Genomic DNA, 20674 nt, shown 5'->3' on the forward strand with positions numbered 1-20674 from the left:
TTTAGTATCCTCCAGAAGAAGATGATAGAGGGAACGGACGAAGGATAGAAGGTCGGGGACAGACGTTCGATCACTGATGAGACAACAAAAAATAGTAAGACTTAACCCCTGGAACCATTAAATCTAACATGTGTTTACCAATATGTGTGATGTAATAATATTTATATTATGCATATAACACATGGTATGTTTCAATGGTTCTTTGTTTTTCAGATGGACTAATACATTTAGTTTAAGGACATTGTATTTCAGTGGAGTGAGCTGGTTCCTGATTCCCCCATACCTCTCAAAACGCATAATATACATGTAATACTTTTGGTATTATGATGATATATTATGTTGTGTGTGTTGTATCATGCGTTATAAAATGTATTCTATGCTTTGCATAAATGTCATGTTATAGTTTGTTGGTGTTCCGCAAACTTGGATTTGGTATATTATGTGGTTTTTTTTACAGGACTTCAGTTTATATATTTGTATTTTCAAAATTATATATGTATTTGTAATATAAATGTTGCATGTATCACCGATATAGGCCTATAACTATAGAGGCGATATGTGTATTGCAATTTTTCTTTTTTATGTCTACTAATACACAGCAAAAGAGGATAACAACGTCTGGAGAACAACGGCTGGATAACTTAGTCGTACAATCATCATTCATACAACCTTATATACATTATTGCTAGACAGTAGACAATAAGTTACTTACGTTAAAACATCTTTACAACATTAAAAGAAATCCAATTGTATTAATCAAAAGTATTACATTAATCATATTGTATAAAAGTGTAATTTAAGTATGTGAAATAAAGTTTTAAAAAACGTGTCAATATAATTATTTAAAAGCGTCTTTAACCCACTTCTAATTATGTTTGTGCATGATACAACACGCCGGCGTATAATATCCCTATAATGTTGTACGCTGGCTTCCATGTCTATCCACAGTGGAAGGTAGGTACTAACGCAGCAAGACTTCCTTAACACATTGGATTGTAACTTAGTTGTTAGGCTAGGCTTGTGACTTATCCCAAAACTACACTCGTGAATTTTTTTTTCTCTTCCGTGAATTGTTGGTAGCAGGCGCTTCTGACAATCTCGGAAGAGTTTTTTTTTTTGTGGCATCATAATGTCTTGAGAGACATCTGACGTGTAAATTAATGCTTTATCTATCTTTAGTGGCTTCTCACGCCAGCTTACTTCGCATGGCTGTCACTAATGTAAAATAATATTTCTGTCGAGTATGGTTATTCATAGCAGTTGTATAGGGCAGCTACTTGGGTAACTGTATTTGATATAAACTTAAAGATTGAAAGAAAATGTAAAAGTTTAAAATATAAATTAAAAAACAGAATGTTGAACAAGATTTACCGTGAATTCTTTATAGGGAGTCTTTACGTGTATGTCCTCTATTCGACATTTAAATTCAAAATAAAAAAGTAAATTAGATAAATTAAATAAGTAGACACAACACAATAAATGCAAAACATAAAACGCATTCGACAACATAGACATAAAACGTGCTCATTTTAATATTTTTATTGTATTAACAAAATTTGTTTTATTTCAGCGTCTTGGGGGAGGGAACACTCCACTAAAAGTAGTTTAAGTTTCTGTTTGTAAACTGTCTCGTCTATGGCGAGCAGTAAGCGCATTCTGTAAACATGTTTTATTTTTCAGGTTAGGGTCATTTTGTAAACTGTCCTCTCCATGTGAATGGAAGGCGGTATTAGAAACTACTCTAGTAAATTCCTTAACTGTAACAATTTTATCCGGCCTATAGGCCAAGATAGCTAGCTATTTTCTAGTTTCTTTCAGGCTGTCTTTGGTTTGGTATAGTGGTCGTAGTGGTTGTGCGTAGACATTTCGATTTCGAACAGTCCAATTCGATTTATGATAAAGATAAGTAAAAAACTTCTTTTTTTCAAAAGTCAATTGAGTGGTACCCCTACCCTCTATCCCATCCGAACCATTAAATGTAATCCCAAACAAATTAGTTTAAACATCATTGTGCAATGTTTATTCATTTAAGACGGGAATTTTTTAATATCGGTACTTTGTTATCTAATAATTATATATTTTAAATAGTTACAAAACACATTTATAATTTGTTCAAAATGGTAATTTGAATTGCAGTTGACTTCTGATACCTTAAATGTTTTTTTAAACATTAACTTTCATGACGTGTGCTGTTACGTGTGACATGTGTGCGCATGTTGTCCGTCTGGCGTTTTTGGCGCGTTGGCGTTTGAGTGTATTTTTAGATAGCATCATATCATATCATTGTCCTTGTAAAATTGTCTTTCTTTTTTAAAGCAGAGCCTCGTTCAGAGCCGAGCCTTGCCGAAGTATGCCGAGGATATATGTTCTTACATGTTTTAACATTAACCTTAAAAAAAACACGAAAGGCTACAGAAGTCAACAAAAATTCAAAAACTACGAAAACAAATTCACCTTTGCAGTTGCGTAAAATACCACGGGTCTAATAATAATGTGGGCACTACCTCTGGCAAAATTAATATCCACAAATTTTACTTTGATTAAATTTATTGTACGCGTATTTAGCGGGAAACTTCACATCCTCCAATTCTGTTGCAAATACGACTATTTTTTTAAAGTTTTCAATGTTGTTGATTTTAATCGATGTTTTTGTTTTCTTAATTCCCAGACCAGGAAAATTGAGCCTAAATTTTGCATTCTCAAGATCATGTCAGACGGTAATGGTTGGTGGTTAGACTGGCACAGGTGTGGAGATAATTCTGTGAGTTCCTTTTCTGTACAATAAAGGCAGTGAGGGCCGATGATTACAACGTTTACGTATATTTTGTAATGTGTTTATTCATTTCTCTTTATACATTTCACTTCTCTTAATCGCAGTAAAACATTGTCTTTGTTACAGAAATGGTGGTGCATCTGGACAAAGAGCTCAGAACCGATGTATACTGCTGGTTGTTACCAAGAAGTTCGTCAGAAGCATTGTGGTTGATGGTTCTTCTGGAGGTAAAAGAAGTTTATAGCTGTAATGCATAAAGTTTCACTGTACAAGAACAGTCAAACCATTATCTGTTTTCTTTCTTGCAGGAACTGCGTTGCATCTGGACAAGGAACTCATAGCCTGCTGGTTGTTACCAAGAAGCTTGTCTGAAGCCTGTGGTCGATGGTGTTTGTGGATTCTTTAGAGGAGGTAATGAATTAGGAATCAACTTATTGGTGCTAACTGATACCTCTTAATGCTATGGTTTATACAAACACTTTTGTCAGTATAAAGGCCCATTCACACTAGGACGATAACGATCGACGATAAATATATAAGCATGCATTTTTTTAACATAAAACAAAAGAAATTAGAAAGGGTTTCGTTCTAGGACTATAGGATAATCATTTATGCTGTCTTTGATAAAAATAATATTTTTAAAATTCCAATCAAATGACGTCATGATACATAAAAACAATAAAATCGTTGTATTGTCACGCTATTATTGCTCTTACTAATCATGACATCATTTGATTGGACGTGTGAAAATATAATTTTCATCAAAGGAAGCATAGATGGTTATTCTATAGTTCTAGAATGAAAAGGTTTTATATTTCTTTTATTTTATGTATGAAAAATGCAAATCATTGTCTATTATCGTCGATCGTTATCGTCCTAGTGTGAATGGGCCTTAATACGATGTTTTTCTTTTTAAATGTGTATATTTGTCTTTTCAAAGACTATTGGAGAAGATGCATAAACCAACTTCGAGTGGATTCTCAACATTGATGCAAACTGATAGAAGGTGATATACTCTATGTTATAATATATCATTTATATTTAAGTTTTGCTCCTAATTTCATATAAGATATACTACTCATTGGCGACGAATTTTGCTTGGGCCTTACCTGCGTCAAATATGAAAAAGCGCTCAACGGCTGATAACTGATGGTAGTGATGCGTAGTATGATATATAATATTTAGAAGAATTTGTAGCATTATTTTTATTATTTTCAGTCATGTCATTGATGGTAGAAGCTGTGATGGATCAGGGCGATGTAAAAACATCTCCCCGATTGGTGGCTGATTAAAAGGTGGTTAACATTTTTTTATATTTTTTATTCCTTGATTCTCCTTTTTTTCTTGAACTCCTCTTCTGTGTAATCCGTTCGATATTTCTATTTTCAGTATGTTATGCTTTATTAGTTAATTTTAAGTCAATTTTAAGTCCTATGGTGACGCAAATTCTATATAATGATGACGAGAATAGTATAATTATGATGCGAATATCCTATAATGACGCGAATTCTAGGACTATGGCACATAATACTAGGCCTAAATAAAAATTTAAAAAACTTAATTAAGACAAAAATTAAATCTATCGCATATATCTGTATGATATAAATGCCATTTAAAATAAATTAAAACCGTGAAAAACTTTAATTAAACAAGAAACATAATGTTTCTAAAAAAGTTGAAATGTCTCAGCGTTTCGGTGGTTAGACTTCAACCTTCTCGAGATCGACTTCACACCTCCCTCCATCAAAAAAAAAAAATCTTAGGCCTATACAAATCAAATACAAATATCCATAACATGTCATGTAACACTGTGTAATCGGTATTATTGGTTTAGTTATAAAACTAGTTCCCTTAGCCTAGGGTAGTTAAGTTCGTACGGGTTTAAGTTGTTAAGGTGGTTAAGGTAGTTAGGCCTAGTTAAGGTAGTTAGGCCTAGTTAAGATAGTTAGGCCTAGTTAAGATACAGAGTAAAAGGTAGGCATTATCAAAAACTTAAGTTATAATTAGAATGATACCGATTACACTTTCATTAACTAATCATCATATTTGTCATACCATTCAAAAATCACTCGCAATTTCACATTCGGGTTAAAAAAAAGTTGTTTAATAGGTATATCGGTTTAAAAAAAAACCAATATCGATCGCGAGCATAAAAACGTTATAAATTAATGACTCTTTCGTTTGAAATATATGAATCGATTCGGGTACTAAAAATAAAACCATGTAAACATAATAATTACTGTTTCTCGTATCGTTAAAATAATTCTTTTTTTTTAGGACAAAAAATAATTATAGTTAACTAATAGAGCATAACATACTTGTGTCCGTTAAATGTTCAGGGTCATATGGGTACGAAGCGTCTCGGAAAAAATTACTATGAAAACCAATCTTTAAGGCGAGTTTTGACAGTGTTTAGCCTCTCTACCCAGCAAGCCAACCCACACCTTCTCGTGGTTGATCCTGGTTAACCAAAGTGTATTGCTTTGGAACAGACGTGGGCAATGGCACTTATTGTTCATGTTGTGTAATTCTAATGCAGTGAATATTGTCTAAATACTTTTCTTTTTCTTTTTCAAATGTTCCCGATTTAATGGCCGAGTTGAACATCTTCCTGATGATAATAGCACCAAGACAAGATATCCATTCATTCTCGCATCACTTTAAAGTTTGAACATTTGAAAATGTTGTTGTATTATCAGAACTCTATACCGGTAATGTAGTACATTGTCAGGGAAAAGTGAAACCGTTTTATGCTTATTTGAATGTGACGTTTCACCGCAAATGTTATATCACGAATTATTAAAAACAATCGAACTTGAAGAGGGACTAATTAGCCTAACTATCAGCAAAGATTCAATGCCAGAATAATTGTATTAAAAGTGTTGAAATATGTGCTGATATAGACCTTCATAACTAAGCAGTAAATTGATGACATTTGAAAGAAAAAACTTAATCGCTATCTTTTAAAGATTTGTTCAAGTACTTAGAGATATTCAAGATCCAATCAATTTGATTGGTCCGCTTCTTTTTATTCAGGTTTGCTTGCCATAGAAAAATACTTCAGTTGTAAAATTGTTAAAATATTTAATTAATAGAATGTTATCTATTGAAAATGGATTGATTAAAACAACTTGGAATAATAATAATAATGTAATACATTTCATTCCTAACGATTGAAGTAATTGCATCACATTTTATTTAATTCATCTTTAAAGAAGGTGCCGTAACACAGCCACAGATAAAGCCTTTTGAAAATCTGCGTAGATAAATTCTAAGTTTCTTTAGGTATAAAAAAGTAATTGCAAGTAATTCATATATAATTTTGTTTGTAAATTTAAACAGCATAATTCTAATACGGAAGCAAAAGAGAAATTGGGATGGCATAGTTAAGGTAGTCAATGTTTAGACGGTTAGTAAAAATATTCTGTCACACATGGCGTTTCATATGTATTACGCATGGTATTACGCAACGAAATGTTATGGAAAATTTAATGGGTTTTTCCCAGGAAATTATAAGCCTGTGTAATTTGTTTTTCTAATCCTGATCATAGATGTTTACGTCTTTGTTCTTTTAAAAATAAATACTACTGTATACGTGTTTGAATATTATTTGAATGTTAATCTTTGATTGATGTTTTATTTATACCTCGCAATAAAAATGTTACCTTGTCATTTTTCTTGTATGGTTATTGTAACTTATTTTGAACATTTGTTAAGCAAAAATATAAACGTAATATTCATGTCACCGGCATATAAGCTTAAGTTTTATTATTTTTTAATCCTATGAGGTTAAGAAAGGAAAGAAGGAGGTTCATTTGTTTATATTTAAAAAAAGAATATGGAATATTTTATCGTAATATATAAAGCAGAATATTTGTGTTGGCTCTTTCTTTCAAGTTCACTCTAAATATATAGATTGATAAATACTTGCCTGATTTTCTGTGTTCCTATCTCCACATACAATATACCAGTGGCTACATAGGAATGTCTAGTTATAGGGCATAGCGCTCATTTTTTATCGAATCTAATTTCAACACGTAGATTTGTAGTATAAAATATTCCTATGATGCTGGAGATAGTGTAGTGGATAAGTAACCACAAACGTGGAAATGCAAAAATAAATTTTATTAATAATTATCAAAATAAAACTATTAAAAAAACCTTACCTAGCCGGTATGATGCTACGGTGTGTATGTTTCTCCCAGTTGTCAGGATGGCCGAGCGGTCTAAGGCGCCAGACTCAAGGCTAACCTTACCAAACACTTGGTAATCAGGGTATTCTGGTCTCCGAATGGAGGCGTGGGTTCGAATCCCACTTCTGACAGATCTTTTTTATTTTATGTTTTAAAAATATTAAAGTTACGTTCTTTTTACAAATATGTATATTATTTTAAGCGTCCTAAATTGAATTTTTTTTCACGCTACTGCTCTAGCCCGCTACGTCCCATATTAGGACTACTCAATCAGAAGCTAAAGCAGCAGTTATAGGACGACAGTTTTGCGAAAATGGAAACTCCACTATAATTTATTGATTCCAGCTGCTACAGTAGACCCAAAAAACTTCTGCGAAAAGAGTCTGTTAGGACATGTCATGCTAAAATTAATTAAAATCCCAAAGCATTTCTGGTATATTCACTTTCAGATATTCATTGAATTATTATCGAAACAGTCCATTCAAGTTTGTGTTTGTAATATAGGATACTTCACACTAGAAATATCTGGGGTGATGAATTGAGCCCCAGACTTGACCTTAGCAATAACATTAACTAAAGTGACAGAAATTGAGTATTCACTTCTGTAACAAAAAAATAATATTTATTCGGATATAAAAAGAGAAAAGAAACCCAAAAACCATTGTCTGACAGACAATTTCAGTATTTGTTGCTTTAAATTACATTTTTTCAGGTAAAATAAATTATGTGACAATAAAATGACACATTCAAAAACATTTGAAATAAAAAATATTTTTCAATAAGCGAGCAGCGTTTTTTGTAAGAAATATTTCTTGTTTATTTTTAAAACGTAAAATAAAAAAAAAGGTGTGTCAGAAGTGGGATTCGAACCCACGCCTCCATTCGGAGACCAGAATACCCTGTTTACCAAGTGCTTGGTAAGGTTAACCTTGAGTCTGGCGCCTTAGACCGCTCGGCCATCCTGACATCTGGTAGAATAATACACAACGTAGCATCATATTGGCTAGTTGGTTGAACTATAAGTTTTTAAAATCCTTTTTTTATTTGGATAATATTTATTAGATTATTAAAAACGGAACGTGTCTTAAAAATGAATCATGCACATTTTCTGATATTTATTGACGGTATCGAGCGGCGGGGGAGAGTGAGGCGATCTTTTTATAAATTCTAAAGAATTGTTACATTTGAATAATTTCTATTCTTATAACAAATTTTAATTCTAAATATAGAAATATTTAAAAAATATAGTACTAAAATATATATTTTATTGTTTATTATAAATAAATTCATTTGATAAATACAACTTTTAAATACTGTATATATTCAAAATACTTTTTTTCTAGGCCTATATCAAACAAAGATGTCTGCCGCCGCGTTGTAACAAAGAGGCAACAATAATGAATGAAAACCAGATATTTTCCTAACTTGTAAGGGTACTAGCTTTGTTTGTTATAGATATAAAATACAAATTGATAATGATAAATTTTAGGCTAATGTTTGTTGCTAGTGTGTGTAAATATTTGTGATAATTTCGGCTTACCCTTATGCAGAAGATCAAGAAGAGGATGGTGTCAGAACTTACTTATAGCCGTGTGTAGCAAGGGTTATGAGGGTTGTCTATCTCGTGGTCGTTTCGCCCTTATAATGTTTGTATACAAAAGGCATGTTGTATTGTTCTGTAAAATTAGGCATTGTTTTAGAAATTCAGAAACTGGGAGTGCTAGTACACGCCGGTATGCACTTCAATCAATCCATTTTATATCTTTGTTTAACTTCTTTTTTATAGATTGGTTGTCAATTAAAAATTATGATATAAAAAAATAATAAAAATATAAACAAAAATAATTACTAGTCACTAGCTAGTCCTATCAAAATAATATATACAAATATAAATACTGTATTTAATGCAGTATTAATTAATTGCAAATTGACACCAGGACAAGACTAGGCAGGCAGATCGATTATAGAAAAATAAAATCTAAAAAAAAAAAAATATGAACTACTTATTGACATCTATTTTTGACAAACTGACAGATATTTTAGCACTACCCCCCACCCGCCTTTTTTTGTTGTTGAAAACCCCTTGATCCGCCCTCTTCTCTGCTTTTGCCAACTATCAAATTTTGAAATCAGGGGCCAATTCCAGTTAAGACTACGATAACTCATGATAAATTATCGTTGGCTAAATTTGCTGGTATACGTACAATACAACCACTAAAATCTTATACTGGTACTCATAATATAAAATAATGTCATCTGCTCCAGTCTTAATATCCTACCGATTCTTTAAAAGGTTTTCTTAAACAAGCAACAGAAGGATAGACTGTGTAATAACAGTGAACTTTTGTTGGTGTATTAATAGACCTATTAATTGTTGCACTGTGTAAAGATAATGGTAGGAATATGAATAAAGTTATCTGTAAAATAGTAGCGAATTGTAATAATCGAGATATTCCTCGTAAGATAAGGTAATGGCGTGATTATTGACATGTAAAAGGACAACGTAAAATTATTGGATTTGATTGGTTGACCCGTGATGCAGATTAGAGCAAATGCTTCACTTAGTGTCAAACAAGAAACCCTTGATAATTCAGGGCCGTAGCCATCACTACGGTTGGTAAGGTTTCAACCTGACCACTTTTTCACAGAGGCCTTTGATAACCCAGTTGCTTGAATTGAACAGTGATTGTGAAAACCGCACCATTTTATTTCTTTTGACTACATCACTGTAATTAGCCTGAACATAAAGGACTTAGCACTCTGAAGCAGTATGGGTTTCTCACATATTCTCAAGCAATGCTTTCAACTTCTGTAATTACTAACTGTTTGAAATTGTTTTCCCATTTTTCAGATTGCTAAAACAAAATGGAAGAGAATCCAAGCTTGAAACGTGATGGTGGTGATGAGGATGAACTTGAAACGTGCTCGAAAAAACCGAGATTTCAAAGCGATGATTCCAATTCAGACTCTGGACCGATCGAGAAATTCCAAGATTCTGATGTTGTTACTATCAAAGAAGGTATGTTTGCTTTGCCGTGCCATACATGCCTAAATGTAGAGGTGCATGTTCAAAAAGATGAACATATTTTAATCAGTTGTCTTGAGTAAATAGTGATGTGCTTAATCCAGTGGCGGATCCAGGATTATGAAATAGGGTTTGAGGGGGGGGGGGGGGGGGGGCGGCGGCCAGGGTTTAACAGTAGTGAAATGAAGTGCCAAACTTAATTTGATTTGATGTACTATCTATTGCAATACAATTTGTGAAATTTAGAGGCCAGGACTCCTTGAATCCGCCCCTGTATTCAATAGTTATTGTTTTTTTTTAATAGAAGCATTGAGTGCTGAAGAAAACAATGATGGGGATGGGGGGCTTGTTGGTCTACGAGAAGCTGATGTGGGCATCGTAGAATATGTAAATGAGGAAGACGGATTTCAGGGTGTGCTAAAGCAGAGGTATAAATATTGTCAACCATTATAAAGTGATAATTGTTTGTGTCCCCATAGTAGGGTTTGACTGTATTCTCAACATTCCTGCGATATTATTAGCAGGTATGCTAAACTGTTGACTGGAACATGAGTAAATCCATGTCCCATTAACATTACACTGTGGCTAAAGATTTGTCTACACTATCAAACTTTATGTGACAACAAAATATGATGTGCCCATATATGGACATGATCATGTCATACCCCTATCATATTTGGGGATATCACTACCAAATTTGGGCATATCACACTTTTTTTGTCAAACTAGTTTGATAGTGTATACAGTGGTCTTAAATTAATTGGTGTTTTAAATTTCTCTTTTGCAGATTTCAGGATTTTGTGGTAAATGAACAAAACAAGTCAGGAGAGGTTGTACGACTGTCCAACGTGGAACCACCTGAAAATGATGTTGAAGTAAGCGTAACGTCCTGTTATCAGGAATAGTATGCCTATGTTTAAATAATCAGCCAACCCGCTAACTGAAAGCATCCCTTACTTTGGATTGAAAACACTTTACTCCAAAGTACAACAAACCAACGCATGCGTTAAACTAATGATTAAATCTACTGTCATAGATGAGTAATTTCATGTGTTTACTAATTTGCATAATTAGTACTTTACATGCAGTTAATAAATAGTATATTTACCCAAACATCAAAAGCGGTATTTTCGTAGGCTGTCCATTGATTTATTATTATTACTATCAACCTTAACCCAAATCAGTAAAGCCGAAGTATAGTCGTTATCTCGGAACCGTTCTATGGTTACCACCAGGTAGGCTTACTTCATCAAAGCTTCTATGAATGGATGTACTGGTTGGGAGCAGAAAAACTAGTAGACCATACCCAGTACCGTTTTGATTACGATCAATCAGGAAATTACCTCACGATATATTTTTAACATTATTTTTATTATAATTTATGTTGTTATTAGACTCCTGTTTCATCTACAAGTCCAGTACTAAATTCAACGGACATCGATCGGTTAAGTGGACTCATTGAATCCAACAACAGGTCTAGCTCTGTTAATATTATGGTGAGTATAAGTATAAGAACACTAGATAAAAACTTTAGTTTCCTGCTACTTTTGACGATTTTTTATCATCTGGACGTGAGGGGGTGGGAGTGGGGTGCTTATATCTGCGTAGCACAATATAACTGATAAAAACGTGTGTCTATGAAATGTACACATTATCTGTATTTACGGTATGTATAATCAGATCATAGTGGGTTATGGATCTTGAATGTGTAAATCTTAAAGTATAAACATAAAAATGTTAAGCTCTGTCTACACTATCAAGCATTATGTGACAAAAAAATGTGATGTGCCCTTATATGGACATGATGATATCACTACCATATTTGGGCACATCACACTTTTTTGTCAAACTTATTTTATGTTTTGTTCCATAAGGATGAATGACCAGTATGTACATTTACAACTGCGAGGTGCCCTAATAAAATCAGTTACAAATGTTTTCAACTTTTATAGATAGTGTATTGTGATAGTGTACTGCGTTTACTGTATGTCTTAAAATTTAATAGTTGAAGATTAGATATTGGTAGTAGATATGTTTTAGAAATACAGCATTTTGGCGTATTGGTGGTTTGCTTGGTTGTCTTCCATTTCCAAAGTTCCTTGGTACAAATCCAGATACTTGCACATTTTTTTATTGCAAAAACAAATTCACACTGATGGTAAATTAGTATACAGTAACTAGGGAACTGGAAATAGAATGTTAGGCACAGCATCAGCCTATCATTGCTGTCTTGCTAACCTAACATTAACATAATACAGCCACCATATGTCATTATATATGACACTGTATTACAGAATTTGCCTATGATACTGGACAAATTATGTACCGTACAATTATCTATTGAGTCTGAAGGTTGTTTGATATCATTTGTAAACATTGTATTTACTCTAGAAAAAGGTTCAGTCTTCTGGTAAAATTATTTTTGTTAATTGGGATAATTCAAAAAGTCACAACAATACACAGAATTCTTTAATTGAGACATTTAAAGAGTTTAAAAAAAGACTGGACCAATTTCCAAGAAAAGACCCATAAACGAATGAAGCAAAAAGAAGTGGTGGCTAAGAATTGTTGCTAGAGGAACAGATGAAGCGCTCAAAGATGTAGTGTATCAAGTTTTTAAAAAAATACCTAGCATCTACAAATTTCTATTTTTTCAGACACCTTTCACTCCTATGGTGCGAAACATCCGTCGCAGGGTTTGTGCACGCTGTCAGGCTCGCTTTACAAGTAAGTCGGCACTTAGACGCCACATGGCTGAGCAGCACGAGGGCCGTGTCCGTCTCGTTTGTCTGTTCTGCGACCGTGCATTCAGTAGAAAATACGACCTTAAAAGACATCTACAAGATAAACACACGGCCACCGAACAGATCACAGAGCTCTCCACAAGTATCTCATCAACGTCCACTTCCCCGGCAAAGAATAACCCACCGCCCTTACCGAATCCTCGGTTAGTTGGTGCAAATCCAAAAATTCCGATTCCACGGAGTAGTGATCGCCCGTTTCCTTCGGTACAACAACAGCCACATGTGTCCAGCTTGCGACCTCCCATTGCACAGCCGGCAAGCTCGTCTACTGCTAGGGTCAACAACATGCTTCCGCATCACCACATAAATATGGGTGGTCCTCCTCCTTTACGTTTACCCCATGTCAACAGTCCTCCGAGTTCGGTTTTACAACGTTCCCCGACAAGCAGCCAAGTGCGTCTGATGATACCGCCGAATGTAAACACAATCAATCAGCCACATCCAATTGCATCTTCCAACGTCACACAACACAGAAGGCTACAACCTTCAGTTGCACATTCGCAACCAAGTTTGCAGCGACCATCACCGAGTCATACCATAGTACATGCTGTACAGAGATCGAATGAACAACCAGTGATCAAATCAGTAGCTTCCACTGCCATTCAGACAGAGCTGCCGCCCAAGAGTGAGGTTCAACCAGTACCCAGAAGACCCTCCAGACGGATTGTCAGTGAGACAACCACGACAGAGTTACTTGATGAGGGAGTGGTTGTTGCTCGAGTAACAAAAACAAGAAATTATGAAGTGTCATAATTAAAGACTTATTCTTCCTTACATAGATGGTGATCGATCCCCTTTCATTGTCTAGTAACATTCTTACTTCTTGGGTATCTCATCTTCCTCTTTTACACCATTTTTCATACCTTCCCTGTAAAGATATGTAGTACTAGTAGTTTAGTAACAGGATATCAACTCTAAATACTCGCAAACACTCAATCTTTAGCCCTGTTCAGACTTAATTATATACCTAGGGTAAGTCTGTTTCGTTGGCAAAGTCTGCTAACTTTGGTAGGTATGAACCAACGTACCCGGGTAACTAACAATAGACATGTTTCTCGCTCGTGACCAATCAGAAATAGTAGGTATAGATTTGTAAACAAACCGAACACCTCTCGCCTAGTGCGTGTTGAAGCATAGCGAAATGGCGACTGCCGAGTGCTTTTGTTGCAAGGTGCATCATAAATGTTGTATATGTTGGATAAATCATGAATTTAACTACACAAAATCACTGAATAATATTCCTGTTTTTAATTTTCAAACACTTGCTGAGTGGTTTGCGTCGGCTCCGAAGGATAGTGGCGCAAAATCTTGGAAATTTTTCAAGGAAATGACGATGTGCTCGTGTCTCTCCGCCCGCCCGGTGGCGTTGCCTGATGCGGTATTTCGTCTACTAGGCCTAGGAGGCTTGGGTGTCCGTTTAAGCGCCGAAGAACATCACATAATACATGGAAGATGCAATAGGAGCATGAAGAAGAATGAAAGATAATAATTAATATATTTACGCAACATTTGTAAATAAAATCAACAGTTAACATGTAGTAAATGCACCGTAATATATATGTCAAACCAAAAATGACAATACATAAATAAAGTCGATGATTCCGAACCAAATGCCCAAATAATTCTACAGTGAATATAAAACATAAGTTTAGAAAATAAATAACATCCTTACCATGCCATTCCATCAAAAGGCTAGTTTTGACGATTGCTTTTTAAGATGATCATCTCTCAGTTCTCCCATGCTTTAACATACCTCTCGCTGTGTTTGTTTACCATTGTATACCCACTAAAAGGTCAAACTGACGGTGACCTCGCGAGCGCGAAACGTGTCTATTGTAAACCTGAACAAACCCATAGTTTTCTGTTGCTGATGTCTTTACGGACCCTTGAAATTGTTCCTAGATCCTAGGCCTCCTACGCTTTGAAGACAGGCATAGTATCAAGGCTGTATAAGGCCTGTAGAATGACCTTCTACCTTGCTTTTGCTTAAATGCATCTCTATAGATATGTGTCACTTCAAAAGTTCCTAACTGTTTCAAACTAAGCTAACCCTAATTGTCTATGAATAGTAACTTCTAGTAAATATACAAATATAAGTGTTTTCCTTATACATCATTTAATTTATTCATAATTAAACTACTTAAAATATCTGCCATATTCTTGCTGTAGATACAATACGCAATATAAGGTCTTACTTTTAAATTATATTTATTATATATTTTGTGTGCATGTGTAAAAAATGTGATAAACTGAATTATTTAATGTTATGGAGATAATGATCTCTGTAAAACAATATAAATATGGACTACAGTGTAACTTTTTATATTGCTTCGTAAATTTCTTTCGTCCGTAAGGAAAACACAAACTGGAAAAGAATTGTTTTTAAACGCCATAGTCTTAAGTATATTTATTTTAAATCAAATGTAATTTTAATGAATTTCTCGCACCTAAAGTATTTAATTTAATGTATTTATTGACAAAAATTGTGTTTGTGTAAATTGGCTATTTCCATAGGTGTATATTATAAGTACAGTAAAAAATTATGTGATTACTGTAAAACTACTGATCTTTGTAATAAGCCGAACCCAGCACCTGGTAATTGGAAGCAAGCATGTTAACCACCATGCTACAGTGCCATTCTGTATGCTAAAATCTTTATATTTTAAAAGTGTACCAGATGTGCGTCACAAAAACTGACGTAATTTCTCCTGATTCGAGAATACTGGTGCAAAAAATCAAAATTGTGCAAAATGTCTTGCTACTTAAATTCTTGACACCAAATACCAGTAAAAATTATTATAAGGAAAAGTTATATAATTATGTTGGTGTATGTTATTAAAAGTATACAGTATTCAGGAATATTCATAGTAAAATTAAATGCAATGTGGAATTTTTTGTTTTTTGATGTATATAAATAAATGTGTTTAATGTACTGTAGTAGCTATTCCTTGGGAAATAAAACATTTAATGTCATTAATGTCCACATTTTCATAATTTGTTTGTAAACCAAAATCTCTAGAATTAAGTTGATATCTCCAGGCAGGTCATACTGTACTACCATTGATAACAAATCTGTTTAAGATTCGTGGTTATCTTATCGTCTCCAGAAGGTTTTTGCATTGTGTAAAAAACCTCTTTAAGTATCCATCGTTGTCTTGTCTCAAGGTCTTTTCTTTGTGTTATCGATAAGAGACCTCTTTAAAGCATCCATGACTGTCATTTTGTCTTCATAAGGTCTTTGATTTGTGTTATCGATAGAAACCTCTTTAAAGCCTCCACGATTGTCTTGTCTCCAAAAGGTCTTTGCTTTGTGTGGTATCAATAAGAGACCTCTTTAAAGCCTCCATGATTGTCTTGTCTCCAGAAGGTCTTTGCTTTGTGTGTTATCGATAATAGACCCCTTTAAAGCCTCCATGATTGTCTTGTCTCCAAACAGTCCTTGCTTTGTGTGGTATCGATATGAGACCTCTTTAAAGCCTCCATGATTGTCTTGTCTCCAGATGGTCCTTGCTTTGTGTGGTATCGATATGAGACCTCTTTAAAGCATCCATGATTGTCTTGTCTCCAGATGGTCCTTGCTTTGTGTGGTATCGATAATAGACCCCTTTAAAGCCTCCATGATTGTCTTGTCTCCAGATGGTCCTTGCTTTGTGTGGTATCAATAAGATACCTCTTTAAAGCCTCCATGATTGTCTTGTCTCCAGATGGTCCTTGCTTTGTGTGGTATCAATAAGAGACCTCTTTAAAGCATCCATGATTGTCTTGTCTCCAGATGGTCTTTGTTTTGTGTTATCGATAAAGCGACATCACTTCTCCAGGATTGTCCTCCAGTCGTTGGAGGTTCCTGGAATGATATTCTGTTTCATCTTATCATTTTCTCGCAGAACATTGTGGTTTCTACAGTCTTGTGAAGGTTCCTGGAAAATGATCTCATCGTTTGAACAAATATATTGTACCATAATATCTTTTTCTGGCAATACACAGTAGTTTCTTAAAAATATGTGCACACTCTTTCATCATTGCTTACTAGGTCCTAAAAGACGATAAGGAGACTCGAACCAAAATGCACGAGGCTGTGAGGGCGTTCTCATCCAAACTTGAGAGCAGTACAATCGAGATCGACGGCCAGAAGATGATCCAAGTTTCTTTTGCGACCCAGGAAGGTATGTTTAGTAGTGCACTCATTTACAAGCCCACCCTGGGTTTATTCCGAAATTTAAAGTTCTCTTCTAGCAAACATTGTTGATATGTGTAGCAGAAATTCTAAAGTATTTTCACACCTCTTATCATAACTTCAAAACATTTGTTTTCAAGGGAGATATTTGTGTACTAGTTCACACACAGCCACTGTCACAAACTCATCATATATACTGTACACTGGGCCCTCTGGGAGAACAGTCTTAGACTGAAGAAGCTACCCAGTATAAAGAATAAATAAAATATATGCAACTTAAAAACAACATAGTCTTATTTTTGTTTTCAGGTAGAAAAAGAAAAAATGCAGGATGGCCAAAGAAAAGACCCGAATACTGCAAGTTTGCGCTGTACAAAGAAAACAAAGACATCAATGATGTTATAAATATCATATGCAAATACTTAAAGTAAGTGAATAACTAAATATTATATCTGTCCCAGCCATTTGATTGGTTAATTATGTATCATGTGCAGTTCAGTATTACTTTTAATGAACGGTAAATGTTGAAATGTACTATTCATCAATGAATGTTTTGTATTTGTTGTGGAGGAATATTTCATTTGAGATATCCAGAGATGTCATCTGGGTGCTCCAGTTTATCTTCTACAGTTTTGATCTGTCTAGGGCAAAGGTCATTTTAAAAATGTGTATATGTACAAATACTTGGTGTTAGTCTGGGCTCCAGACGGAGTTTTGTAAAAATATAAATATTTTTGCACATATGGCGTTTCATACGTGTATTACTTGAGTTTGGATACTCCGTCTGGGGAAACACGCATAAGTCACGTGGTTTGACACCAAGAATTCTTGGTGCATAAATTATCCAGTTGACTAGTTTCAGCCGCATGCCATTGGCTACTCACTCGTACGTCGTTTTAATATTCATATTTCAGAATTTCAAAGACTCAACGTCTAAGACGATGCGCATGCGCTATGTTACGTTTAGACAATGTGTACTTGGGTACATTGATGAAAGTTTCTGAAGGCTAAAAATGATTTTATATGCCTAGTAGTAGTCTGGTAAACATTTGATGAGATTTTTCCCAACAAGAACATGAAAACTCGTCGTGATATGATAGGCTATAAGCTTCTCCGCCAAATCAAACATTGAATGGATCATTTATTATGCGGAGAAAATTTGATTTAATTCCCACCCAGACCATGTCCTGTTCTGTGTGGATGGTGGTGTAGCCCTGTTATGTGCCGGTCGGTAGATGTACCTTATTGGCGTTTTATTTGGAAGGTCATACGTACGAGTTGAGTAGCCCTACGAACCCGCCTACGAAGGAGGCCTAGGCCAGAACAATTAATAAACAAAACAACTTGGCAACACGATTTTATATTTCAACAGTTGTTCAGTCTCGATCATACATTCAGCACACTGTGCGTACGTACTTGATCTTTTTCATTTTGAAACAAAATGATCATTGGTTGATTCGAAATCCATATTTACATACCGCCCGCCCCATATAGCCAAATACGGTATGATAAACTACGTCATTCTTATCGGATGTTTGCGGTTTTCAAATCGATTTCTATACGTGTTTCACAAGTCTGTATTTTCAGACAAAAATCGCGGTCGAAATAAAAACAAATAAATAAAAAAAAGACAATAAATACAGACTTGGGGCAAGTCTAACTTGGTGTTTGCATCATTATGATAATGCTATTCTACATTAATATTTTAAATTCAGGATGAGCACACACTTATTTTCCTTTGCTGGCAGTAAAGACAAGAGGGCCATCACAGTTCAAGAAGTTACTGTAAAAAAGTAAGTAGTCTTTGATATCCAGACAGCAGGTTTGTATCAGAGATGAGTGTGCTGTTTTATCTGTGAATTTACTGTAATTATTTATTGGACATCTGATAATTGGTATTTCCTACTAAAGATGTATCATATTGGTATTTATTTTTGGCATTTAATATTTGCATTCATTTTTCCATTTTCAGCCTTTCCCTCCCAATTATATTTGATTTAAAAGAAATCTTTAAACAAAATTGATTCCATTCAAAATGTCGTGTTACAATAGTATTCTGTATATTTTTGTTACAACATATTTTACCACACATCCCATATATAACATTTCCGATTTTCTGAATATGAATTGTTTAAACTTTAACCTTATTATATTCAATTTCTCATGGAACAATTAGGTTTCAGGAAATTCTATTGTAGGTTAAGATCAAGGTAATACAAAGGACATTTAATAGGTCAATAGGTCATTGCCCGTTTTTGTCACCTTAAAACATATTGTCTGATGATGTATGAAAAGATGGTTTATTATAGTAATTATGCAAAGCATATGTTTGACCTACAATTGATTAATTTTTAGCAATCAAAGGCAGCTGAGAGGCTACTTAGTCACGTTTAAAGCTCTGTGTGCACTATCAAACTTTAGGTGACAAAAAATGTGATGTGCCCATATATGGACATGATAACTGCCATATTTGGGCACATCACACTTTTTTGTCAAACTAGTTCTACAATTTGATAAAAGCTTTTCATGTAGTTATGTAGTTCTTTCATGTTATCAAGTGTTTGTGTAATTGCTCAATCATAGTAAATAAATAGCTCCCAACTACGGTATACTTCTCCAAGATTTCTCACGGCAGGCATATGCCTGTAAGAAATATATAATAAATCCAGAGAACTATTACAAATTGTTACAAGTTGTAACAATTTATGCAGATGTGAAAAGGATATTAGAATATGAAAAGGGCAATATATATTATTTGCTTTTTCTTTTTATTTTAAAACTATAGCGAACGGCAAAACAAAATAATGTTACTATAGTAGAACCCCTCTTTTGAGATCACTATTCCTAGAACACGCCTATTAAGGGGACACGCCTATTAAGGGGACATGCCTATTAAGGGGAAACGCCTATTAAGGGAACACGCCTATTAAGGGAACACGCCTATTAAGGGGACATGCCTATTAAGGGGAACACGCCTACAGTATTAAGGGAACACGCCTATTAAGGGGAACACGCCTATTAAGGGGAACACGCCTATTAAGGGGAACACGCCTATTAAGGGGACATGCCTATTAAGGGGACATGCCTATTAAGGGGAACACGCCTATTAAGGGGACATGCCTATTAAGGGGAACACGCCTATTAAGGGGAACACGCCTATTAAGGGGACATGCCTATTAAGGGGAACACGCCTATTAAGGGGAACACGCCTATTAAGGGGACATGCCTATTAAGGGGAACACGCCTACAGTATTAAGGGAACACGCCTATTAAGGGGAACACGCCTATTAAGGGGAACACGCCTATTAAGGGGAACACGCCTATTAAGGGGAACACGCCTATTAAGGGGACATGCCTATTAAGGGGACATGCCTATTAAGGGGAACACGCCTATTAAGGGGAACACGCCTATTAAGGGGAACACGCCTATTAAGGGGAACACGCCTATTAAGGGGAACACGCCTATTAAGGGGAACACGCCTACAGTATTAAGGGAACACGCCTATTAAGGGGAACACGCCTATTAAGGGGAACACGCCTATTAAGGGGAACACGCCTATTAAGGGGAACACGCCTATTAAGGGGACATGCCTATTAAGGGGACATGCCTATTAAGGGGAACACGTCTATTAAGGGGACATGCCTATTAAGGGGAACACGCCTATTAAGGGGAACACGCCTATTAAGGGGAACACGCCTACAGTA

General features: G+C 34.9%; 1 protein-coding gene and 2 non-coding genes across 5 annotated transcripts in view; 2 read left to right on the forward strand and 1 right to left on the reverse strand.

Moving 5' to 3' along the window:
• Positions 1 to 6980: 6980 nt before the first annotated feature.
• On the forward strand, positions 6981 to 7097 carry Trnal-caa (transfer RNA leucine (anticodon CAA)). Its single transcript has 2 exons — positions 6981 to 7018; positions 7052 to 7097. It is a non-coding gene; the product is annotated as a tRNA-Leu (tRNA).
• A 718-nt stretch (positions 7098 to 7815) lies between these two features.
• Trnal-caa (transfer RNA leucine (anticodon CAA)) lies at positions 7816 to 7932 on the reverse strand. Its single transcript has 2 exons — positions 7895 to 7932; positions 7816 to 7861 (listed from the first exon to the last, which is right to left on the reverse strand). It is a non-coding gene; the product is annotated as a tRNA-Leu (tRNA).
• A 389-nt stretch (positions 7933 to 8321) lies between these two features.
• Positions 8322 to 20674, forward strand: part of LOC140058368 (pseudouridylate synthase 7 homolog) — a 42464-nt gene continuing 30111 nt past the window's right edge. For 2 of the 3 annotated variants that reach the window (XM_072103935.1, XM_072103936.1), the window contains exons 1-8: positions 8322 to 8393; positions 9818 to 9985; positions 10296 to 10419; positions 10779 to 10866; positions 11386 to 11487; positions 16826 to 16958; positions 17279 to 17396; positions 18685 to 18762. In XM_072103935.1, the coding sequence (XP_071960036.1) occupies positions 9832 to 9985; positions 10296 to 10419; positions 10779 to 10866; positions 11386 to 11487; positions 16826 to 16958; positions 17279 to 17396; positions 18685 to 18762 (797 nt within the window). In that variant the 5' untranslated portion in view covers positions 8322 to 8393; positions 9818 to 9831. Of the gene's footprint in view, positions 8394 to 9817; positions 9986 to 10295; positions 10420 to 10778; positions 10867 to 11385; positions 11488 to 12648; positions 15743 to 16825; positions 16959 to 17278; positions 17397 to 18684; positions 18763 to 20674 lie in introns of those variants that run through there. The other variant, XM_072103937.1, reaches the window with a different exon arrangement.

This window comes from Antedon mediterranea, chromosome 9 (genome assembly GCF_964355755.1).
Source record: "Antedon mediterranea chromosome 9, ecAntMedi1.1, whole genome shotgun sequence".
Classification (NCBI taxonomy): domain Eukaryota; kingdom Metazoa; phylum Echinodermata; class Crinoidea; order Comatulida; family Antedonidae; genus Antedon; species Antedon mediterranea.